The sequence below is a fragment of the Panthera onca genome, chromosome D3 (genome assembly GCF_046562875.1).
Source record: "Panthera onca isolate mPanOnc1 chromosome D3, mPanOnc1 haplotype 2, whole genome shotgun sequence".
Taxonomy (NCBI): domain Eukaryota; kingdom Metazoa; phylum Chordata; class Mammalia; order Carnivora; family Felidae; genus Panthera; species Panthera onca.
The window spans coordinates 5,730,064-5,755,886 of NC_138350.1; the positions used below are offsets into that span (position 1 = coordinate 5,730,064).

The 25,823-nt window shown below is 41.1% G+C and overlaps 2 protein-coding genes across 9 annotated transcripts in view; both read right to left on the reverse strand.

Moving 5' to 3' along the window:
• Window positions 1-8,708, reverse strand: part of CCDC62 (coiled-coil domain containing 62) — a 44,967-nt gene extending 36,259 nt beyond the window's left edge. For 3 of the 7 annotated variants that reach the window (XM_060612159.3, XM_060612157.3, XM_060612165.3), the window contains exons 1-4: window positions 8,493-8,708; window positions 6,688-6,946; window positions 2,681-2,847; window positions 552-653 (exon numbers count right to left, since the gene is read on the reverse strand). In XM_060612159.3, the coding sequence (XP_060468142.2) occupies window positions 552-653; window positions 2,681-2,847; window positions 6,688-6,946; window positions 8,493-8,528 (564 nt within the window). In that variant the 5' untranslated portion in view covers window positions 8,529-8,708. The other 4 variants (XM_060612162.3, XM_060612163.3, XM_060612158.3 and 1 more) reach the window with 4 other exon arrangements.
• A 3,567-nt stretch (window positions 8,709-12,275) lies between these two features.
• DENR (density regulated re-initiation and release factor) lies at window positions 12,276-24,875 on the reverse strand. Of its 2 annotated transcripts, none has more exons than XM_060612167.2 (8): window positions 24,751-24,875; window positions 23,805-23,919; window positions 18,968-18,987; window positions 17,929-18,013; window positions 16,112-16,195; window positions 13,718-13,834; window positions 12,677-12,816; window positions 12,276-12,569 (listed from the first exon to the last, which is right to left on the reverse strand). In XM_060612167.2, the coding sequence occupies exons 2-8, from the start codon at window positions 23,908-23,910 to the stop codon at window positions 12,525-12,527; spliced, it is 597 nt and encodes a 198-aa protein (XP_060468150.1). In that variant the 5' UTR covers window positions 23,911-23,919; window positions 24,751-24,875; the 3' UTR covers window positions 12,276-12,524. The 2 variants fall into 2 exon arrangements, with proteins under 2 accessions (XP_060468150.1, XP_060468149.1); XM_060612166.2 differs by having other exon boundaries at window positions 24,707-24,838.
• Between the last annotated feature and the right edge of the window lie 948 nt (window positions 24,876-25,823).

The following is a 25,823-nucleotide window of genomic DNA, read 5'->3' on the forward strand; positions in this document are numbered from 1 at the left end:
CAAAAGTGGAGTCCTGCCTCCTCTCTCAAGGCCTTAGGGGCATCATTGTTGTTGTTGTTGTTTTTATTTATTTTTGAGAGAGTGCAAACGGGGGAAGGGCAGAGAGAGGGGGACAGAGGATCAGAAGCGGGCTCTGTGATTGAGGCTGACTGCAGCGAGCCAACGTGGGGCTCGAACTCACAAACCGTCAGACCTGAGCCAAAATCGGACACTCAACCGACTGAGCCATCCAGGTGCCTCTTTAGAGACACCATTTTAAACTTGTTTCCCTCTTTTCTGAGAATTTTATTTTTTTTAATATTTTTTTATGTATAAGTAATCTCTACACACAACCTGAGGCTTGAACCTACAACCTGGAGATCAAGAGTTGTACGCTCCACTGACTAAGCCAGCCAGATGCCCCTAAAATGAGAATTTTAAAAGACAGAGCAACATTGGTAGGTAGCTCTACCATCCGATTTGCAATAGGACTTAAGTAAGATAACGTACGTGACGACACTTTATCAAGTTCAAAGTGATCTGGCAGATGGAGGTATTATTATTTCAATTACCTTTAGCTTTATCATTGTAGTGAGAGCCTGTTCTCGAGCTTGTAATTGTCCTACCTGAGCAGAAAGTTCCACTAATGTGTTGCTGAGATTTTCATTTCTAGCCTACAAGAAAACAACACATAAAATACTAATTGAATCATTTAAAAGCTTTCATTACTATCATTAGCCGCAATCTGTGCTCAGTGTTCCGTTTTTTCTGTACCTTTTATTTAGTAACAAAGTAGGCCAAGTCAATCAAAAAGGAATACAAATATCTCTGTCCATTACCTCTAGCGTCCTCCCAATACTTATGTTTGCCCTACTGAATCATACTGGTTATGCTTATAAATGTCTATTTCCCAACCTCTTCCATGTATAATTCTAGGTTGGCAGAAAAGAAAATAAACAAATGAAAACCGGATTGGTAAAGAGATTCCCTTTGCTGAAGTCAAGTAGCATTAGTGAACTTCTGTGCATTTGTATTTCTTACTCTATGTTGAAAGAACTTCACTTCATATTGGGGTATTCCCACTTATCAGGGTTTTTTTTTTCCCCTTAACCACAGAACTGAACCACAGAACTACATGATATATTTGGAAATACAAACTATATGATGTATTTGGTTGGGAAAAAAAAGAATAATGAGGCTTTTTAAACAGTATCTTCGTGAAGGAAACTTAAATGCATGTTACTAAGTGAAAGAAGCCAATCTGAAAAAGCTACGTATTATATTCCAACTCTACGACATTCTGGAAAAGACACAACTACGGAGAGAGTAAAAAAGGTCAGCAGTTGCCAGGGGTTAGCGGAGACAGGAATGGAGCACAGGCTTTTTAGGGCAGTGAAACTATTCTGTACAATACTACGGTGGCGGGTACATGTCATTACACATCTGTCAAAACCCACAGCATATACACCACCACGAGTGAACCCTAATGTAAACTGTGGACTTTGGGGGATAACGATGTGTCAGTGTAGATTCACTGAGTATAACCCAGGTACTACTGTGGTGCAGAATGTCCACAGCTGGGGAGACTGTGTTTGGTGGTGGAAACAGGGGGCATGAGAGAAATTTTTGTACTTTCCACTTGGTTTTGATTTTAACATGAAATTGCTCTAAAAAATAGTTTATTAATTAAAAAAAAAGTCTTGATGCCACAAACTACATTGCATCCCTCCCAAAACACGCATGTTGAAGTCCTAACCTCCAATATGATGTTATCTGGAGATGCTCCTTTGAGAGATAATCAGGTAGAAAAGAGGTCACGAGAGTGGGGCCCTCACAATGGGATTAGTATCCTTATAAGAAAAGACACCAGAGATCTTGCTCATTCCCTCTCTCATGTATTTCCTTTTTTTTTTTTTTTTTTTTTTTTTTTTTTTTTTAAAGTAAGCTCTATGCCCAATGTGGAGCTTGAACTCATGACCCTGAGATCAAGATTTGCATGCTTCACTAACTGAGCCAGTCAGGCACCCCTACATTTCCATTTTTTCATGCAACATATCACTGGATTCTAGAATAGTTTTTACTTATCTTCTACCTAGAAACCATAGAATAATCTGAAAAAATAAAAAAGGCATGATTATTATGAAACAAAAATATGGTGCTCTCTCCATGCCTCTCATAAAACAGGAGTTCAAAAAGTATCTTGATGACCAGAGCTGAAAACTGGAAAATCAGTCTTACCGATTTTATTCCCAATGGGCCACTAACATGACATATTGTTTATGTTTATCATTGTTTATCATATCATTTTTATCATGTTTATCATGATAAAACATGTTTATCATTGTTTATCATATAAGGCATGAGAAAGCCTAGTTGGAAGCTACCAAAACTTCCAACCAAAACTTACTCATCTCAGACTCTGAGAAAGGCTTCTAAAATAACCCGTTACTGATGAAATGACAGATGCTCCTAGACCCAATGGCCTGAGAGCAAAAGTGGTCATGAAGTTCATCTCCAAGACGGCACAGCTCTGTGCAGCCAACCAAAGCCACACAGTGGACACAAAACCATGGCAGTGGAGGGAAGGACAGATTTCATACACAGACATGCATTTTCATGGGAGCATTTAAATCCAATTTCTCAGGAACTGAAACACAAACAGAATTTGGGCAAGTGAAACTCATCACAAGATAAAACCAACCTCAAGGTCTTCAGAAAGGAGAGAGGAATGGGTTGCCTTTTGAGCCATTTCCTGAAGCTGTAGTTGAGTCTTCTGAAGAGCCGCCTGGTATTCAGTTTGATTAGATTCGAGGGTTTTTACCTTCTTCGTGAGTGACCGGATTATTTCAGTTCTTTTGTGTAGTTCACCTGAGGGAAATTTCATCAATAACTAACTTGTGACCAGAACTGAAGCTTAAAATGCATCATATTCAAACACAAAATTAAAAAGGTAAGTGTGCTATGGGGTGCGTAAGTGGCTCAGTTGGTTAAGCATCGGACTCTTGGTCTTGGCGCAGGTCATAATCTTTTGGTGAGTGAGATCGAGCCCCACACTGGGCTCTGTGCTGACAGCGCAGAGCCTACTTGGGATTCTCTCTCTCTCTCTGCCCCCCCCACCCCCCGCTTGCACACTCCCTCTCTCAAAATAAATAAACTTAAAAAAAAAAAAAAATAGGCGTGCCTGGATGGCTCAGTCAGTTGTGTCCAACTTCGGCCCAGGTCATCATCTCACGGTTTGTGGGTTCAAGCCCATCAGGCTCTGTGCTGACAGCTCAGAGGCTGGAGCCTGTTTCAGATTCTGTGTCTCCCTCTCTCTCTGCCCCTCCCCTGTTTGGACTCTGTCTCTCTCTCTCTCAAAAATAAATAAACTTTAAAAATTTTTAAATAAAAATAAAAGGTAAGCGTGCTAAAGAATTTTTTAAAGGATAACTCTTTTTAAAGAGTTTATTATGGGGGCGCCTGGGTGGCTCAGTCGGTTAAGTGTCCAACTTCGGCTCAGTTCGTGACATCATGGTCTGTGGGTTTGAGCCCCATGTCGGGCCCCGTGCTAACAGCTCAGGGCCTGGAGCCTGCTTTGGATTTTGTGTCCCTCTCTCTCTCTGCACCTCCCCTGCTTGCACTGTCTCTCTCTCTCCTAAAAAATAAACATTAAAAAATTTTTTAAAAAATAAAAATAAAAAGTTTATTATGAAACACACGATACCATATTCTAGTCAAGAAATAGAACACTGTCGGCAACCCAGAAGCCCCCTGGATATCACTCCCTAAGCACAATCTCTCCAGTTTCCACTTTCCTAAACATTATCCTTAACTTAATCATTTCTTTGCTTTTTAATTATAGTTTTACCACCTATGACCACATCCCTAAAAACATGGTTTGATTTGAACCATATATAATTAGAATTATACTCTGAGTTCTTGTTTGTTTTTTTTTTTCACTTCAGATTATGATCCTAAGATCTATCCACATTGTTGTGGTTAAGTGGTGTTTGGGCACTGTTGTTGCTACATAATATCCCATTATATGATTATGCCAAAATTTATTTACCCATTCTATTGGTGGTCACTTGGCTTGCTTCCACTTTGCAGCTGACTATGAACAAGGTTGTTCTGAATATCCTTATACATGTATCTTGGTGCATTTTTGCACGAATTTCTCTGGAGCCATCCTAGTACTCAAATGGGGTCCCTGAGCCACCAGCACTGACATCACCTGGGAATTTGTTAGAAATGCAGACTCTTAGGTGCCAGACCTATTGTATCAGAATCTACATTTTAACAAGATCTTTAGGGAATTCATGTGTCCTCTGAACTGTGGGTATATTCCTAGAAGGGGAAATGCGGGGGCCATGAGCCATGTTTATCTTCAACTTTACCAGATACTGTTAAATGATTTTCCAAAGTAGTTGCACCGACACTCCCACCTCCAGTGAAGGAGTCTTCCCTTGGCTCCACACCTTCACCAACACCGGATAACTACTACCAGTCTGAGAAATGTAAAGGGTGTCTATCTCATTACAGTTTTAATTTGCATTTCCCTAATTAGTAATGAGAATGATTGTCTTTTTTACATATTTACTGGCCAGTTTTCCATGAAATGCCAGTGAACATTTCTTATTTTAAAATCAGATACTGCTGGCTACTTGTTATCTTCATTCTTTAACATACTTGTTTAAGATATATTACATCTGGGGCGCCTGGGTGGCTTGGTTGGTTAAGCGTCCAACTTCAGCTCAGGTCATGATCTCACAGTCCGTGAGTTCGAGCCCCGCATCAGGCTCTGTGCTGACAGCTCAGAGCCTGGAGCCTGTTTCAGATTCTGTGTCTCTCTCTCTCTCTGCCCCTCCCCTGTTCATGCTCTGTCTCTGTCTCAAAAATAAATAAACGTTAAAAAAAAAAAAATTTTAAATAAAAAAGATATATTACATCTAATGAAACACTGTTTATGTGTATACATGTGTGGACGGGTATAGTCAGAGTAAAATCAAATGGGCATCAAAGAAATGGAAAATTACTCATATTTAGATGGTCATGTCTACAGAATCCTTTGTGTAAGGGAAGTAAAAAAGGGGGTGCTATATGGTTATCTTTCTATTAAGGAGATCTAGTGTTTTCCTTTCTAATACTGTCCAACATTAACATAGTGTCACTAGAACATTCAGACTTTAGGGCAGCACGAAAGGATGACAGAATTAAAATATGGTACAAAAGAACATTTTTTCCAAGCCGTTTTTGAAACTGCTATATTTTTAAAAAGATGACTGGGGGGCGCCTGGGTGGCTTGTTCAGTTCAGCGTCTGACTTTGGCTCAGGTCATGATCTGAGTTCATGGGTTCAGCCCCGCATCAGGCTCTGTGCTGACAGCCCGGAGCCTGGAGCCTGCTTCAGATTCTGCGTCTCCCTCTCTCTCTGCCCCTCCTCCGCTCGTGCTCTCTCTCTCTTAAAAATAAACATTAAAAAATAAAATAAAGTCTAAAAAGATAAAAATAAATTTAAAAAGATGACTGTCTTACGTACTTCAGATTAAGTTCAATACCAAAAGTTTATAAAATCTTTGAGTTAGTTCAACAGAAATGGCTAGTCTGATAGAATCTTTATTCATATTCTAGCTCAAAACTAATTTCCCTCAGATTCACTCTTGACACTGCAGCTTAAAAATTGGAACTCTGGGGTACCTGGGTGGCTCAGTCAGTTGAGCGTCTGACCTTGGCTCAGTTCACGATCTCATTCCTTATGAGCTGGAGCCCCACATCATGCTCTGTGCTGACAGCTCACAGCTCAGAACCCTGGAGTCTGCTTTGGATTCTGTCTCTGCCTCTCTGCCCGTCCCCTGCTCGTGCTCTCTGTGTATCTCTCAAATATAAATAAACATTAAAAAATTTAAAAAAAAATTGGAACTCTAACCTGCTTCGGATTCTGTGTCTCCCTCTCTGTCCCTTCCCTGCTCACCTTGTCTCTCTCTCTCTCCCTCAAAAATAAACATTAAAAAAAAATTTTTTTTTTTTTTAATTGGAGCTCTATCCAGGGGCACCTGAGTGGCTGAGTCGGTTAAGCATCTGACTCCTGATTTCGGCTCAGGTCATGATCTCACCATTTGTGAGTTTGAGCCCCCCGTATCAGGCAGATAGTACAGGGCCTGCTTGGGATTCTCTCACCCTCTCTCTCTCCCTCCCTGTGCCCCTCCCCTGCTCATGCTCTCTCTCTCTCAAAATAAATAAACCTTAAAAAAAAAAATTGGAGCTCTATCCATCATCCTTTCTACATTTAAGTTGTCTGTCCTACTTTAATTCACATTGTGTTTGTTCGATCGTGAGTGTTCATAAAGGCCTCCTATCTTCAAGTAAACTGAACTCCAGGACAGCAGGTATTGTCTTGAGATATTCCTTCTCTTATCTTTCCCATGAACCCACCCTCCACTCCTTTTTTGTTGTTTTTTTTTTCATTTTTTTTTTAATGTTTATTTATTATTGACATACAGAGAGACACAGAGCGTGAGCAGGGAGGGGCAGAGAGAGAGGGAGACACAATCCGAAGCAGGCTCCAGGCTCCGAGCTGTCAGCACAGAGCCCGATGCGGGGCTCAAACTCACCAACTGTGAGAGCATGACCTGAGCCCAAGTCGGTTGCCCAACCAACTGAGCCACCCAGGCGTCCCCCTCCACTCCTTTTTTGAAATGTATTTAACATTTAAATAGCGGTTGTGTCTAACCCGTGAGTCCTTTTAATATGCTGGCATACAGAAGTGTGGAAGAGATACTGCTAATGTATTTCTGACCCTCTAATTTGCTGCAACGTTCTTCCAAAGTCAACACTTTCTGCCGATCCTCTTCCCATGAAAGAAGTTGTCTCTGATGTACTGCAACCATATCATTGAGCTCTTTATCTCGATCTTTTAATTCTCCAATGAGCAGCTGCAGCTCTTTCCGCTGTTTCTCGATAGTGGAAATCTCAACTTCCGACCCGATGTTCTAAACACAGAAAGTAGTTTTATATAAAAAAAAACCCAAACTAATCAATAAATAAATCAGCCAAAGCATCTTTTCCAAATAACTGTATCTTCTTTTGCTGCCAATTCAAGGCAGTTAAATTATTTTTTATGCACTGGTTATTATATGGCATCAACGTTACATATATTTAAATAAGTTCATGCTACTGTGCATGAACTCTATAATTTTGTCATACCACCACACACACTGCTCTTAAAAAGTGGGACCATTTGTCCCACCTTCATTAGCTAATCTCAAATAAACTCATTTCGGTATTTTTGTGTCTTTGCTGTCAACCTGTTCCTTGTATCAATTAACAGTATTATCCCACACTTTGGCCCAACAATTCGGGGCCAATCAAGTAAAGCAAACCGGAAATATTAGTGTTTAAATGAAAATAATTCTCATAACATCTAGCACATATACTCCATCTACCAAGAACAATTTAATGTGGTGATTGGGCCAAAATCAACACGCCTGTTTATAAACACATTTTGTAAGGGAAAAATTTTAAACGCATATGGTAACAAGGGAACTGTACGATAAACTCTCTCATGCTCAGTGCCTAAGCCTTGGTTTCCTGAGGAACCTGTAAAATGGTAATAACAACAGTTAAACTTCTTAGAGTTGTGTGTATTAAGGAAGATAAACTGCAAAGCACTCCACATTACTTGGCACAGGGTAGGCATTCAGCAAACATTAGCTTTCTTATTTTTTTTCCAAGGAAAAATTTTAGATACCAACTTCAACATGGGAAAGGGAAGTGTAGCTTTTCCAAACATTACCTATTATTAAGATGGTAAACCACATTTTTGAAATATGGTACTGCCCCCTACCTATGAACTAAAAGTGTTACTTTAAAAGATCACCAGAGGCCCACGTGTGCCATCACTGCTTTCTGAAAAATAAGATTCATAAATAAATAAAGACGAACGAGTTCTAGTTACTTACTAGTAACTAAACACAGAAAACGGAATTTGGATCAAGCGATTCCAAATCACAAGATCTGAATTCCGGTCGTCGGTAACCATCCATTAATTCATTAATCCGTTCAACAAATATTTACTGAACGTCACGTGGCTGAGCGCGCCGGCAAGGCGCACAAATTCTGGTGTAGGAAAATAGGCAATACGCCAAGCATGCAAAAAAGCTCATTTCATCGTACCTATGAATGCAAAGCTCACTTTTCATCGTACACTCATAAATGCAAAGCTCGCTTTCAACACTTCTAAGGAAATTAAGGACAGGAAGCGAGGTGGCCTAGGGCAGCTCTCCAAACGCCCAGCTGTCGTTAAAAAGTGAGCACCTACTGCTCCGCGCCTGGGCTCCAGATCGCTTTTACGCAGGAAAGGAAACAGATGCGACACTCCGTTTCTCTTCGTACTGTGTATCGTTTCACATTTTAAGCAGAAACCGTTCCTTAAAAACCACCCAAGCTGGGCCGGAGTGCTCCCCGTCCCCTGAGGTTCGCTGTCCACTCGCAGCTGGACGCAGCGGCGGAAACGGTGAGCCCGCGGCGGCCGCTCACCTGACGCCCGGCGAATAAGGTCGCCGAAGGGTTCATGGGTGTTTCCTCCGCCCCCGGGGAAAGTCGGGGAGCGCAGCGTCACCTGAGAAAGGCCATAGGCACGCCTGCCCGGAGCGGGGGCGAGCCCCGAACCCCGGAGCCCCGCGCCCACGGCCGGCCCAAGCGAGCACCCAAACCGCCCGCCCAGGGGAACGCGCCCACCGACCCCGCCTACGGCGTCGCCTAAGGGCCTCCCCGGCTCTCGCGAGACCTCGGCGGCTGTGCTCCCGCTCTCGAGCCTCCCGGGGGGCTCCGGGCTCTGGCAAGGTTTGTCCGGGAACGTCAGGCCCACTACCCACGGTTCGCAGACAACCGGTTCTTTACGATTACCCAGCGAACGGGGAAGCAAATTAAAGGCTGCTTGTGCACCCGTCACCCGTTTTTGAAAGCTGTTGTGTACACGGGGCACTGCGGAGGGTCCCTGCCCATTGGCGCCAATGCCTGGATGGAGGCGGACGCCAGCCTGGGTGGTTAGCAGCTGCTGGCCAGCCTAGTAGACTGTTGGAAACTAAGAATTACAGATTGAGAGGAAAACACAATAAAGCAAAACACGTTTTTTTGACTCTTGATGAAGCTCTTGAGTAACAATGAGAAGTTTGGCAGTCGGTCATGACAAAACCTGCCATCCTGGGGCGACTTCTAAGTTTTTTCACGTGTTCTCAGCCATCCTTCTCCCTTTTACTCTTTTTACACAGGAACTGGATTATATTAAACCCCTGGTCGCTCATCCCCTATTGTTTAACCCATAACATGGCATGAGTGGCAAAACTACCAAATACAGTATTACGCTATTTCAACTTTACTTTTTGATTGACTATGAATGAGCAAAGCATGTCCTTGTCATAAAAGACAACCTGAAAATGGGAAAAATTTAAAATTCTTGCTTTGAAGCTCTACTGATTTAGGTGGCACCTGCCTCCCTAGGATACATAGGATCATTTAGGAGAACCAACAAGACAAGGTCTAAGATTTAAAGTCGGGAAAACAAGGGGCACCTGGGTGGCTCAGTCGGTTGAGTGACTGACTTTGGCTCAGGTCATGATCTGTTTGAGGGTTCAAGCCCTGCATTGGGTTCTGTGCTGACAGCTCAGAGCCTGGAGCCTGCTTCAGATTGTTTCTCCCTCTCTGTCCCTCCCCTGTTCATTCTGTCTCTCAAATATAAACAAACACTAAAAGTCAGAAAAACAAATTCTGACTAGTTAAAAACATACTATCAATAGATGACTGTACGGTTAAATCTTGGTGGAATGAGAAAGATAAAAAGGAATGTGGTTGAATGTCAACTTTCCAGTTGAGGATCTCAATTCATGTTTCCCAAACTTTACTATTATTAAAATGTGTTTTTCTACCGGGCAACCACATGCCTAACCGTCACTGTAAAAATGTGTACAGGGGCACCTGGCTGACTAAGTTGACAAGAGCATGCAACTCTTGATCTTGGGGTTGTGAGTTTGGGCCTCACATTGGGTGCAGAGATTACTTAAAAATAAAATCTTAAGGGACACCTGGTTGGCTCAATTAGTTAAGTGTCTTAACTCTTGATTTTGGCTCAGGTCATGATCCCAGGGTTGTGGGATTGAGCCCCGCATCGAGTTCCACTGAGCATAGAGCCTGCTCAAGATTCTCTCCCTCTTCCCCACTCACGTGCTCTAAAGAAATAAAATCTTTAAAAAAAAAAAAAGGTTATGTACATAAAGGAGAAAAAATGAGGCTCACTTTGAGATTGGTAAATAAATTCAGTGTGGTGAGAGGAGTATGGTTGACTAGTTGCACATCAAAAATCTCAATATTTTAAGTTCACTCCCACAGGTTTTCTTTAAAACAGAAAAGACCTTTGAGAATAGAATTTTTTAAAAAATGACATGTTTTATGAAAGCTCCAAGAATTGCACTGCATCTGATTTTATACTCAGTCTAATTCTGATGAACTAAACAGACTCATTGCAGTCTCCCTACCAGATATCCTAAGTAATTTAGAAAAAACAGGATCTAAAAACTAGAATTCATTTTTAAAACAGTAATTTATCAACTTTTTAACTATCAGTGAGAAAGCTACCATGTATTTTATCTTAAGCAACAGCTGATTTACTGAGGCTTCTATGTAATAACTAAAACAATGTAAAAATCACTTATTGTCAGCATCTATGCTTTTTTTAATGAATGAAATACTATATATCAAAGCTGGGTTTGCATTTAAACTGCCAGCTTAATTGTGGTAAGTCTTTCACAATTATAACATAAGGCTGTTTAAAGGTTAGTATTCTTTTTGCTAAAAATACTAGACAGTGAAAACATTTACAGAATACATACATAAAGAGAATGAATTAAAGTCAATCCTTGAACTCAGTATATTTTAACCAGAGAGTAAACTAATGCTGCATTTTAAATTTCTGGTTGAAGGAAAAGATTCACACATGTTATACACAAGGACAATTTTAATCCTCCATTATCCTGCAGTAACATCCACCGCTGGCTTTATATGGATTAAAACTGCATTTGCCAAGAACTGTGAACATTGAGAATCTTTACATGAAGTCACATGGTTGATACAGGCACGTAGACGTCTTCCAGCACCAACAGCACACACAACACATACCAAATGGTCTTGATGGATAAATTTGCTTCATCAGATACTCATATTTAGTAAAATTCACAGTTAATGCAGAATTTCATTTTCTTAATTTGCATCTTTATTACACATTTTTTCTAAGATTTTAATTATTTTAAAAAAACCACTCATTCATTCAAAATTGTACTTTGCAGGACAATAAACAATGGGCTCTAAATTTCTTAAAGGTGTCCATAGCAATTTAAAATACCAGGAGTCTTCTTTTCAATTTGTAGCACCTGACTTAAGACCTTTATAAAAACAAAGTTTAAATTCATTTAGTGCATTCATTAAAATTCATTGTCACTCTTTCTCTTGAGAAAGACTCATTTCAATTGTTATTTCCCAGACTACCTATATATAGAGAGAGAGAGCACGGGTGTATATTCTTTTTAATTGGGTAGAATTTTATTCTCAGAATTTATAGCTAGAACAAGAATTTGCAGCATCTCTGAATGGTCTTTCACTCCAAACAATGGTGATCATGTATAAAATGGATTTGGGATCTGACCCCCTACTTAACATCACCAAACATGTTTCCGAAGTATTCTTGGAAAATATTTAAAAATATATGAAAATTCTACCATATGGTGCACCTTCATTCTCTAACCATTTCCCAATTGTTCATTTATATCAGTTGCAATTTTTCTATGAGTAACATTGTGATGAACACCCTCACCCACAGTTCTAAGCAAGAATGATTCTATCTTTAGGATAATGTCAACTAAGTGGCTTACTGGGTCTGACTGCAGATGGTTTTAAGGCTTTAGTATACTTTACCAAATAATCTCCAGAACTGAACAACTCCTACCAACATTAAGTTAATGTGACCACAGAGTGGACTTGGTTGGTAACAATGAAGCAAATTCAACCACAAATCTATTAGATGCCCAAGCATCTCAAAACTATCACACCAAAGAAGCAAGGAGACAATCATTAATGGTGATGAAGCCAAAATTCAAATTCTTTAAAACATTACGCAGCTTTAAATCATGATTTAATTAAATCACGACTATTTTTAAGAAAATTAACTCATTAAATCATGATTATTTTAAGATAAGAAACAGAAAAGCTTTGCACAAAAAATCTAGTGTTTTTCCAAAAATAAAAAGTTAAAAAGAGAAAGAGAAAAGTCAGTACCAAATGACCAAAAATTTTTATTTGACTAAATTCTATTTCATGCATAAGCATGACAGTCTCCCCTGTTTATTAGACTTTGGCAATAAAAAAAAACAAGCAGCCTTATACAGAACAGTGAAAATGCCAAGGGTGAGGGTAGTCTACAGTTTTACTGTAGGATAAATATATATATTTTTAAAAGGCCTCTCTCCCTTTGGCCATATCAACTCTCAGTTCAAATCATTAAATAGAGACAAATTTTCAAAATCACTTCTTTACTTCTCCAAGATCTTCGATGCTATCATCATCCACCTATAAAACACAAATAATTACATCTCGTGAATTGTGGTATCAAATAACACGGAAGAATCTTGCTTTAAAAACTTATTTCCACAGATGCACACATTCTACCTACTCACCTCTGGCCATTTTTCCTGAATGACATCAATTATGTCATCTGTAAAGTCTCCCTGAATGATGATTTCATCCTCTCCTGTCACTGAGGCACCACAGGAGAATTTTTGAGCAAAAAATCTTTGTGCTTCTTTTAGATCAATTTCTGTTGTTTATAAAAAAAGAAATAGCAAGACTATAATTGGAATCGTATCAAAGATATTTTTCCATTTTTAAATTTAATCTTCATCTTAAATTCATAAAACAGATCACCTTAATGGGTTTTGTATTCCTTTCAGAATAATTACAAACTACCATAGGCAGTGGTCCTAACAACTCAACTCATTTTCAAGGTCAAATAAAGCTTCAGTACATAAAAACAGCATTGTTCATAACTCATATAGTAAGACCCAAATAAATCCAGGAACACATTGATTCCAAGCATTATATGTACATTTCCAAGTACAACAAAGTTCCTTTGTTTATCCCTTTTTACAAGACAAAAATTTACAGCAGGGAAACAAACCTACTATCTCATGATTGTTTTTTAACCTGCGCTGTCACAAGAAGGGACTCTGGTTTACAATTTTGCTATTCATTCAAGGCCTCCACAAGAAGCTCTGAAGCAGGACACTGGGCCAATATCCACTTTCCCTCACCCTCTACTGTCATTCCCAGAGGGCACGAGCCATTTTGCTACTCTTTGCCATCCAAGCCTGCAGGGACAGAGGCGCAATACTGATAGGCTTCAAAAGATATCCTACCTAGCCCTTCTCATTCCACATAAAATGTGCCCAAGCAGGAATTCTGGGAAGGAAAAAGTTAAACTAGTCCCCTCTGCAAAAGATTTTTAAATTTCTTCAAAATTTGATTTTGGAGCTATAGTTAGAAATGCAAAATCTCATTTTGTATCTTCTTAGCAAAAAATAGATCTGTGAAATTTTCATGATGTCGGATGGTAACAGAGAAAGAGACGGAAAGAGCAAGATAAAGACAGGGAGAGGGAGGGAAGGAGGCAGAGAGCAAGAGAGAAGATAGTTCACACATCTTAAACATACTTAACTCACCAAAAGTTGCAAGGCCACATACTCTTGTTACATATTTCTTCTTTGCTCTGGGAATTTTGGCTATCGTAACTTTTTGTGGTACAGTCTTCTTTTTTTGCTTTATTTGACCCCTTCCACCTTTATTTATTAAAAAAGAGCTCAGCATTAATTGTTTTGTGTTTAACATACAGAATACTGTCTCTAAGTTTGTTAATTTTCAAAAGATACCAAATATTAATTTCTAAAGTTTCTTCTTCTAATACAAAACTAATAAATACATGCATGAGTATTCATCCAATAAATACTAACTAATTAATATGTGCCAGCCAAGCACTGTATTAAGGACTGAAAACACAAAGATGAACAGAAGAAAACACAGTCCCTGCCCTCCAGGGACTCTCAGTCTAGTGAAGGGAGACAAAAAAAGTTTAATAAGTACTGCAACCTGATATATACTATATAGGATCCATGAATACTGCACTACCATAGCTTTGCAGAGGAATGGCTTACTATGCTTCCAGAGGACAGAAATGGTTTCTGAGAAGAAATGGCATTTAAGTTCTTATAGAATAAGAACTGTCCAGATGAAAGCAGAAGGGCTGGAGAGACACAGTAAAAAAGGAACCCCAGAAGAAAGGAGCAAGTACAAAGATAAGAGAAGGCATTATATTTGAGAACTACAATTGTCCTGATGAAGGATGCTTACGAACGTGTTGCAGATAAAGCCAGAAAAGCAAAAGATAACCTACCGGTCATAAAAGGACTAGTGCAAGAAGCTGTTACTAGACTTTATATCGAAGCAGAAGAAAAGCCACTGAATAACTATACAGGAGTCAAATTACCAGATTTAGGTTTTATGAGATCACTCTACAGTGTGGAGCGTGAGCGTTTGAAGAGTAAGGCTGACAGGGAGGCCACTAGAGGCTCCTACATTAGTTCAGATGAAAATTAATCAAAATCTAACAAAGTAGTGATAACAGCAATGGTGACTAGGCACAGGATAAAGAGAGTAAGGAGAAGAAACACAACAGAATTTAGAACTAAAAGGAGTAAAGAAAGAGGACCCAAGAGGAGTCTCAGGTTTCTGGCTCGGATGACTGGATAAAATATGCTGTCATTAACCAAAACACATAGATTTGGGACTTAGTAAGGTTTTTGTGGAATACTGCTTTTGAGATGCCTGTGGGACCATGCACACTGCGAGTCTAGAGACAGAGGCCAGGAATCTCAAGCGTACTAGAGGTACAGGAATTTCAAGTGTGGAGTGGTGTCAGCAGTGAGGGATGTGAAAGAATCACTCAGGGAGAAAGCTGCAGAATGAGAAGGTATGAGGGCTGAGGACAGGATCCCGGGAAATACAGCTCTTTAGGGACAGATAAGAAGAGAAGTCTGTACAGAAGACCAAAGAGGAGTGACAGGGAGAATGAAGAAAGAAGTCTATCACAAAAACCAAGGCAGTACATACAGCATTTCAAGAAGTGTGTGCCCGAACACTCTTTTTGGTTAGCAATTGCTGAGCCACTGATGACCCCTATTAAAGGAATTTCAGCGGCGTGACAGTCAGCTTAGGATGGAATGAGGCATGAACAATGAGGGACAGAAGAGCAAGGATGTGAGTCTAGTCTTACTAAAGAAGTCTGGCTAAGAAGGGCAGGGCAAGGAATAAGGTAAAGACATGGACTTTTGAGGGAATTTTTCTTGAAAGATGCAAAGTCCTTATTACTAAGCTAATTTTAGTCACAGGGGAGAATAATTAAGGAAGAAGAAACAGGCAGGGACAAGATCCAGAGTACAGGAATTCATTTTACAAGGAGGAGAAATAAGTATATGCAACAGTTGTTTTAAAAACAATTCAGGGGCGCCTAGGTGGTTCAGTCAGTTAAGCGTCAGACTTCGGGTCAGGTCATGATCTCACAGTTTGTGAGTTCAAGCCCCGTGTAGGGCTCTGTGCTGACAGCTAGGAGCCTGGACCCTGCTTCAGATTCTGTGTCTCCCTCTCTGCCCCTCCCCCAGTCACACACTGTCTTTCTCAAGATAAATAAACATTAAAAAAAATTTTTTTTAATTCAACTGAGCTGACAACATGAGAGAATAAAATCTTTTATAAACATCCTCACTCCAACTAAATAGAATACACAGGTAACAAAGTTTTCAAGTCATAAAGTGGTCGGTTGCTTTTTACATATGTATGCAGCAAATAAAGCATGTTTTCGTAGGTCCAATTTACTGATAAAGCCCAAATCATATGACATCCAGTCATCTTGAGAATATGATTCTGTCTCATTCTGTAGGGTATACATATGGAACTAAAATAGCAGGTAGGTATTGCTGCCTTTGGGACTGTCTTCATTTTGTATTTCCTCTGGTAGAGGGAAGGTGTGTTTATATAAATCACACCACAGATTTAGGCCTTACCTCTCTTCTGCTTTTTCTTCTCTTCTTCTTCCCCTGCTGTGCCTTGACCCTCACTAATTCCAGATTCTTGTTTGGGCGAATTTTCTAGATTTAACAATTAAATCCAAAAGCATTAACAATCACTTCAAAATAACCTTAAAAAATCAACTCTGAGCAACTTCTTATACAATTAAGGCATCTTGCCAACAACAGAGCATGTCATTTATAAACCAAATGATTATACTGCTAACTTCTTATCGAGTCTAATTCTGGTCATTATGGTAAAGTGTATGGTGATAGAAGACAAAATAAAGTCTTGGATATGAGAGGATTAGGATCCTTTTAGCCACATGAAAGCAGCATAAAACACTCAGACCCTGCAGGAGTGTTTAGCATCTGAACATACTATCTAGGTAACAGGAAGTCTGGTCCTGAATAAGACGACTCCCTCCTCAAATCATATCATGACTTACACAGCTCATGTCCAGGGCTGACCATGACCATGCAGACTGACTGTAACAACCAACTTTAGGGTTCTTCTCCAACCACGGACAATGACTATGTAGCTACTATCCAAAAGGGCCTTAGGGATTGTGCGTCTTGGAAACAATCAGAAAATCAAAACAGCAAACAATGGAATAACGTCAGTATATCTGATAGGCCTGTTCCCAGCCCAGGCTTTCCCTTCTTCCTGCTACTGCCTTCATTTCCAGCAATCTTGTAACAGAAGCCAACATTTGAACAAAATGAAGAAATCTGTTCCTCTGCAGGCTTCCTTTCCTCTGGCAACAGCAACTCCATTTTTCTAGTTGCCAAAACCCTGGATGCCTCCTTTTCTCACATCCCACATGTAACATATCAAAAAACCCTGTCAGCTCTACCTCCAAAACATATCGAGAATCTGACCACTTTTCACCACCTCCACCACTACCATTCTGGTCAGGTCGTCATGGTCTCCCGACCTGATCACTGCCGCGGCCTCTTACCTGCCTGTGCCCCTCTTCAGTCTATTCTTTAGCACAGCAGCCTAAGAGATGACACTGAACGAAAGTTAGACCTTACTGCTCTTCCGTTCAGATCTCTCCAATAGCTCATCTGATTGTGAATTAAAGCCAAGACTTGGCGTTGAAGGTGTGGTCCTCCATTACCTCTCTGACTTCATCTCTGACCCTCCTTCCCCTCCTTCCATAAGCTCCAGACAAGACATAAGCTCCTTGATGTTTCCTGAATGACAGGTAAGCTCTTGCCTTAGGGCCTTTGCACTTGCACTGCACCTGGAATGTTCTCCCGGATATCCAAATGACTCACTCCCTCCCTTCCTTGAGGTCTTTGTTCAAATGCCATCTTTTCAGCAAAATCTTCCCTGCCCCCACCTAAAATTTCAGATTCCCTTCCCAACAATTCTTATCTCCCCATTCCCTACTTATCACTATTTAACATACTTATTTTGTCTTGTTTTATCCTTCTAGAATATCATTTCCAAAGAGTAAATCTTTTGTTTACTGCTTTATCCTCAGCATCTAGACAATGTGTAGTATATAGTATGCTCACAAGAAATAATTTGTTAAATGAAGGAGTGAAAATACAAATGCCCCTAAACTATTACTCTTGTTATAAGAAAGTTGTTCTAAGCTATCTGTGAGAGATAAGACACATGAAGCAGTGTGTGATTCTATATAAGAAATTTTAACCCAAGAATGTAAAGTGGTTTTAAAGTCAATAGCTATAAATACAATTTTGTAATATCCTACTAAAGGAGCTCGTTCGTATCTTTATAATGCCTTATGTGCATTTGTTTCAGGTATACAAGTTTTGATGAAAGAAAAAAATGTTCATACCTACAGTAAGTTTTGCAAACTCATTTGGAAAATTCTTCTCTAACCACTGTCGACATTTAGCGACATCAGGCATATATTCACAGTACTGAGGGAGGCAGGGAGGAGAGGAGAACAAACTGAGTCACAACAGAACATTTTCAGTCAACCAGTACATTTTAATTAAAAGTCATTTCCTAAAGTTGCTATATTAGGAAGGATGAAACTAACTACTCCCACCTGACATCTTATCCACAGGAATTCGGTGTTCCACCAGGAAATGCCCCGTAAGAAATTAGAATTTAAAAAGGATTAGGCACCTCCTCACTGCGGTACTTTATTTTCTCTCCATCAAACAGAAGGGCCATTAGAAAAAGGAGCAAACAGGGGCACCTGGGTGGCTTGGTTGGTTAAGCGTCCGACTTTGGCTCAGGTCATGATCTCACGGTCCGTGAGTTCGAGCCCCGCGTCAGGCCCTGTGCTGACAGCTCAGAGCCTGGAGCCTGCTTCCGATTCTGTGTCTCCCTCTCTCTCTGACCCTCCCCCATTCATGCTCTGTCTCTCTCTGTCTCAAAAATAAATAAACGTTAAAAAAAATTTAAAAAAAAAAAAAAAAAAAAAAAAGGAGCAAACAGACAAAAACAAGCATGCTTATTTTTGCTTTGGGCACACAGGTGTCTCACTATTTCTGTGACTTGCCCACAGAGCCTGACTCAGAAACTTACTAACAGAAAATCTTATACATAATTTAATTTATGCTCTCCTCCGCTTAGACATTAGATTCTGGCTTTAAGGCTACTCTTGCTTTATTAGCTAACGATTCATGAGTTCCATGCAAAAGTCCAAACTGTCTAGTCAAGTGCAAGTGATATACACATATGATTCAAACTCTAAAGAAAACAATTTGTAAGACCATAAAATCATTCAGTTCTCTACCAAAAGCTGAAACTCTACAATTAAATGATAGAAAATGAAAAATTAAAAAAAGCTCTCAGGCTAGCTCTAAAGTCAATAACCTCAAATGCAGAAGTTAAAGAAAGAAAAGAATTTTAAAAGAACTTACCTCTGTTGGTAATGAGCAGACTGGGGAAATGCAGAGAAAAGAAAGATTAGAAAATTTAAATATATATAAGCACACAGGGCTCATGCAACTTTTATTTTAAATTTGACAAAATGCTTCATTTCTACTTTTTCCTGTAATTCTGAACCACTTTTTGAATACTACCCATGGTTTTTTGTTTTTTTTTTTTTTGAGGTAAAAGGCACATGATTAATAAAAGTATTATCTTGATGGTTTTGTTTTTTTTTAAATTTGAAAGAAAGAGGGCACTCCCGCAGGCACGAGCAGGGGAGGGGCAGAGAGAGGGAGACAGAATTCCAAGCAGGCTCAGCACTGTCAGCACAGAGCCCAAGGCGGGGCTCAAAGTCACTAACTGTGAGATCATGACCTGAGCTGAAATCAAGAGTTGAACGCTTAACCAACTGAGCTACCCAGGTGCACCAAATTTTATTTTTTATCTAAACAAGACTCTATCCCTCAGCTGATGGAGCATCAAACCATACTATCCTGGTTTGACAGGATATATCTTAAGGTTTTCCAGAAACACTTCAATGGGTCTGAAGCTAAGCTAAGAACAAGTAAAGCTTGAATGAAACTGGTTATTTCTTTTTTTTTTTTTTAAATCTTTTGACAGAGAATCTTAAACAGGCTTTACTCGCAGCACAAAGCCACATTGGGCTTGATCCCATGATCCTGGGATCACAACCTGAGCCAAAATCAAGAGTCAACCAACGGAACCACCCAGGCACCCCAGACAATTGTTATTTCTTTTGATAGCTTTACCACAATAGCCACTAGTTTTCATTCATACTAACACATTTATAGACTTCAATAGCACTTTTGCTACCACCTCTGTGCAGTTAGTATTTCTTTTTCTTTTTCATATTATGCTACACAGGATTATGCAACTGTAAAGCTACAGGGAATGCCGGTTCAAGCTCATCATTGTTGTACAGGCTAACGCACTAGAAGAACTCAAAAGGTTTCCCAATTTTAAATGTAATTCTGTTACTGGGTCAATTGCTTATTTTGTTTTTATTTTTAAGGTGACAAATGGAGTAGTTCAGTGTGTCCAAGATCTTGAGATTGGTGAGGGAGAAGAGGGGTGGTGCGCCATTACTCAAAACAGCAATTATCTTTATGTCCATTATTATGTGTCATCATCACAACCCTGGAAGAATCACACCTGTATTACCGAAGAGAAAGAGGAGACTTCAAGTAACCCACTGCATCTGGTTAGTAAAACAGGATTTGAACCCTGGCCTGGTCTGTTTCTGAAGCTCACGCTCTTAAGCACTGAATCGGATTACATGACACACACAGGTGGTGCAGCTGTGTGCCAGACTCGTGACACAGGTATGCCTTCTCACCTCACCATCACTATTTTATAGATGAAGCTCTAAAAACAGGTTAAATAGCTCAGCCAATGACAAAGGTGGTATGTGGCAGAAGAAAACTAGCAATCTAGCACCTCTTTATTTCAAGTGTAGAGTTCCTTCCACCAAAGCACTCCCTGGTTAGCTAGAGATATGAAAGTTCAAATACCAGTAGGTACAGACATCCAGCCACAGTTCAGGATATAATTATAGGTTAAATGCCATTACAGCAAATATGAAAGCTATATAACTTTGTACGCCATTTCAAAGACTATTCAGTTCAACAAAATTCTAATACAATGTAAAAATTTGGACAATTCTTCCGGGTTCACTGTTACTTGCTTTCAAAGTCAATTTTGGGGCGCCTGGGTGGCTCAGTAGTCGGTTAAACGTCTGACTTCGGCTCAGGTCACGATCTTACAGCTTGTGGGTTCAAGCCCCGTGTCGGGCTCTGTGCTGATAGCTCAGAGCCTAGAGCCTGTTTTGGATTCTGTGTCTTCATCTCCCTCTCAGCCGCTCCCTGACTCATGCTCTGGCTCTCTCTCAAAAATAAGTAAACATCAAAAAAATAGTAATAAAGTCAATATCTCTTTTTGCAAACTGTAGCTTTTCAACACAAAGCACTAGCAGTTACCATCAAACTTCACATCACTAATACTGGAAAAACATGAAAAACAAAGCATCATCATCCATGAGACTTTCTGTATGGTCTGAATGTTTGTGTCCCCTCGAAATCAGTATGTTGAAATCCAACGTGATGGTATTAGGAAGTGGAGCCTTGTGGAGTATTATTCATTCTTCTCAACAGCCCTCTGAAGTAGGCTTTTTAATGGATAAGGGAACTGACCAAGTGAGTAAATGGCTGAGCTGGGATTCAAACTCTGATGGACTTCAGATACTGAAGTCACAATCCTGAAGACACAATGTCTCCCGAGAAATGACCTCATCCTACCTAGCCTTGTTCCTCACTCTACACCAACCAGCACTCTACTCCAATCAGCCCTTTCTTTTCTTTCTTTTTTTTTTTTTAAACTTTTTATCATGTTTATTTATTTTGAGAGAGAGAGAGAGAACATGCCTGCATGCATGGGGGAGAGGCACAGAGAGAGAGGGAGAAAAAGAATCCCAAGCAGGCTCTGCATGGTCATCACAGAGCCCAACACAGGGCTTGATCTCAAGAACAATCCCACAGAACCATGAGGTCAAGACCTGAGCTGAAATCAAGAGTCAGGCGCTTAACAGACAAAGCCACCCAAGCACCTCTCCAATCAGCCCTCTTTTCCTCTCTCCTGAGGAAATCATATTAAATCTTACCACCATATTGTTCTTATGAATTCCTTCGCTTTTCCTTAGAATTCTACCCATTCTCTAAGGCCTCCCATTTCCTTGGAAATTTCCCTATTTCCCTCTGAACAAAGATCCCACCTTTTCCTGAACTCTTAACTCACAGTTATTATCAGTATCCTCTAATTTAGAATTTAGTATTTCTTAAGTGCTTCTCCTACAAGCGGACCATAAACTCCTTGAAGAAGTAACCCTGTCCCCAGCCTAGTGCCAGGAATATCAATACAAACTAAGGAGGAAAATGAAAATAAACCTCTCTTAAAAACATTAGGAACTTCTGGTCAACACCAATTATTACTTGGGTGCTTGCATATTTAATGGAATTGTTCAAAAGTCACCTTAGCAGTGACATAAACAATTTAACAGGATGGTGTTCGTATACTGTATTTCATCAGTTCTAAATTTTTTTTTCATTTTTATAGGGATGCAACTTATAATTATGACAGGTCAGTCTGACAGCTTTTTTTTCTTTCTGGTGGAACATAAAATAATGGTGAAGCTTATAAGATATGGAGCCTTAGATGAAATAGTACAAAGAACAACAGCTCTTAACTACATGTGACCAAGATAAATAAAGCATACTAAACTAGTATACTCCTCTAATAATAACATTTATTGTACTACATTCTCATGTTAGTTGCTATACCAGGACCTTTATAGAAATCACTTGACTTAGGATATAATCATCATTTTCATTGTACAGACCTTAAGAAACAGACCTCCAATCCTTTACTGAATTAGGTAACTTGCCCAAGGTCACATAGCTGGTAATGCTGGAGTCAGGATGCAAACTTTGGTCTGTGACTCCAAAGGCAAATAGTTATCACCAAATAGGATCAGTATCATAACAAAACTCAATCAACCCTACAAAGAGTTCAGGAGAACTTACACTTACTGAATTCCTTACACTTACTGAATTCCTATATTCTTACTAAGGTATTCTACAATAATTTTTACTATCAAAGTAATAATAATAATTCTATCAATTTATTGACACTAAATGTCATTGTCAAATGTCATTGACACTAAATGACAAATTGATGAAATTTTAACTCAGTGACATCACCTCTTTTAGAGTGACATCACTCTATTATACTCCAAAACCATGGACCTTTTCACTACTTATTCACTACTCAGTCCCCAGGACCTAAAACATTGCTAGGCACACAGTAAATGGCCAAAAACATTTCCTGGGGCGCCTGGGTGGCTCTGTAAGTGTCCGATTTCATCTCAGGTCATGATCTCACGGGTTCGTGAGTTCGAGCCCCACATCTGGCTCTGCACTGTCAGCACAGAGCCTGCTTGGGATCCTCTGTCTTGCGCTCTCTCTCTCTCTCTCTCTGTCCCTCCCCCGCTCATGCACACATACGCTCTCTCCCTCTCAAAAACAGACATTAAAAAAATATATTTCCTGAAAAAATTAACATTTACCTGCCCTTTCGCTATCTTGTACCTTCAAATTTTTCTGAAATCTTCCAAAATGGTAGTAAAATTAGGGCATTTCGAACTCATGGATGTTCTATATTGAAAATGAGGAAAAGCACTCGGAGAATCCTGGTTTGAGCTAATATGTAGATTATTAGTCAAACCAAGAACACTTTCCTTAGACTGTCCTACTACCCATCACCCCAACCTCATCATCTTCCATTCCCTACTGACACCCGCCCTATACTATACCCTGTGCTAATACAAAGCTGCTCATTTCTCCAGAGACATGCATCAAGCCTTTTCTTGCACAGCTGTTCACTTCATCTGGGACGCCCTTCCCCGAGTCCTCATCCAGTCCTTGTCATCTCTTAAGACTCCATGTCTTCCAAGACGTCCTCCTTTCATAGCCAGATGAGCAAGTAACATTAGGCTGAAATAATTTATTTGCACGTCTCTAGTCCTACTGGACCGTAAGCTTCTCCAGGCCAAGCAGCAAGACACAAGTCGCACAGGTTGGGAAAATCTATTAAACCATGCCCCCTGTTCACCACTACCCACCCTCCCCACCCCCAGGTAAGGATTTACCAAATAGCAAAGATGAGAAGAGGATTACTAGAATCCAATGAGAAACTACTATGACAATGCATAAAAATCAAGAGAGTAAAAGCCACTTTCTGCTTTGTAACACTTGCCTCCACAGTAGAGGACTCGAAGTGGGTAGTCTGCATCTAACTTGGTATTGCCCCTCGGCTCTCCTTTGCAATCATGCCCACCGGATTCAGAAATATCAGCAGCCATCTCACAAACCTGTAAGCAAGGAAAATAACATATTTTCACTCTTTTGGACCAAGACCCCAGAGAAGCAGTGTTCAAACGCAGTCTCACCTCCTCCTCCTCCCACGAGAAATACCTCAACCCTACATCTGGTTCAGTTCTGTTCCCAAATGAAGGATACAAGCTCCATTAGGATTCATAAAATAGGAGCAATTCTGGGCGCACCATTACCAGCTCCACAGGTCTACAGGGAAGCAAGTGACCGGAGCTAGAGGACCGTGAAGGATGGGGGAAAGGGACACGAGTGAAAGAGGAAGCAGTGGGATAACAGGATGGGAAGAAGGATCCGTAGTGACGGGGCAAAAGGTCTGGGGGTGCTCTGGAAGGGATGCAAACTGCAGCAATAAAGGCCACAAAGCAGCTGGACGAAAAGAGGCTGGAAGAGCCTACGAAGAAGGGGCGGGTGACTGGAGGTGCCCCCCATACAGGGTGTAGGGGCAGCGAAGCGCCAAGGGAGGGACACAGGAATCGGGAAAGGGGTTGGAAGTGGGAGGGGGCGGGGAGACCAGAATCAGAAGAGAGAAAATGGGGGCAGAAGAATCAGGAAGAGGCAGAATGTAAGAGCACTGAGGCGACAAGGACGGCCAGGTGTTAGGGGAAGACGTGAGGCGAAGGGGCAATCCCGGGGACACCAGAGGGGCCCATGTGGGCGGGGGTGTGGAGACGCTCGGCCCGGCCCCCTTCCGCCGGGCAGCACCTCGGCTTCCCCCACGCTCTCTACGAGCTTCTCGGAAGAGAGAGAGGCACGAGGGATCGTTACCCAGGCGGTCGCACAACCCCCGCCGCCTCCGCTCCCGCCACTACCGCCAGCTGAAGCGACACATGCAACTCCTCTTCCCCGGCCAGGGCCGCCTGAAAGCCCGTCTGCCAGCCGCGGTCCCGCGAGACAATAAGCCTTTATCGCGAGATTCAGGCCGCCGCTGGGCGGCTGTCGCGAGACGCCTGGAGGAGGAGGCGGAGGCGGAGAGGAATTGGAGAGCATGCGCGTTTTGCTCGGGGGGCGGGGCCAGGCCTCCAAGCGGCTGACAGCCAGTAGGCGGTGCTCGCTACCCGCGGGAGAGAACTGGAGGTGGGCGGTCCGCGAGCGGAAGCGAACGCTGATGGGAAAGCGGGGACGTGCGCCTAAGTCATCAGTGACTCCTTGTTAATGAGCTGGGGAATGTATCCCCCGTCTAGGGTGCATCCTGGAGTCCTGACTAACCCCCCCCCACCCAGCCTGTTGGATAAGTCACTCCTCCGCGGGGAAATGGCAGCTGGAAAAGGCATTTCGTTTCGACACCTTTCCCTACATTGGCTGAATTATTCTTGAAAAGATAGTTATCAACATTATTTAGATCGTTCTCATCGCCCATAGTCTCACCATCCTAACAACGATTTTCATCACCTTCCTCGTGTTTACCTATCCTTATATGTGTTGCAAGTTGGAATTAATCTCTCCCCTCTCAGGCTCTCCCCCAAGCAGCCGGAAACCTGGTAGACATAACCAAACATGGGGCGTGTTTGCTTTGCTTCCATACAGTTGTCTCATTTGGGAAAATCCCTAACCGTACTCCACCTGAATCCCGTTTGTGAAATGGGAGTAATAATACTACGGTGCTTGTAGAGTCATGAGGGGTAGGAAAACGATGACCAAAAAGTGCTTTGTAGCTGGTGGAGGTTGCCCTTTTGTATTTTGTTCTGCCCCGTGCCTCATTCCCCTCCTTTCCGGCCAACTTCATTTGCCACCACCACCCTTAAATTTTCTGCTTACAATTTACTTTGTGCACAAAGCCATCTGGCATAATCTTTTCCACCAGGCTGTGGTCTCCACTCTGACATCATTTTCTAAATAAAAGAAGAGGCCCCTGGGCCCCTCCCACAGAAGAGTCGATTCTACA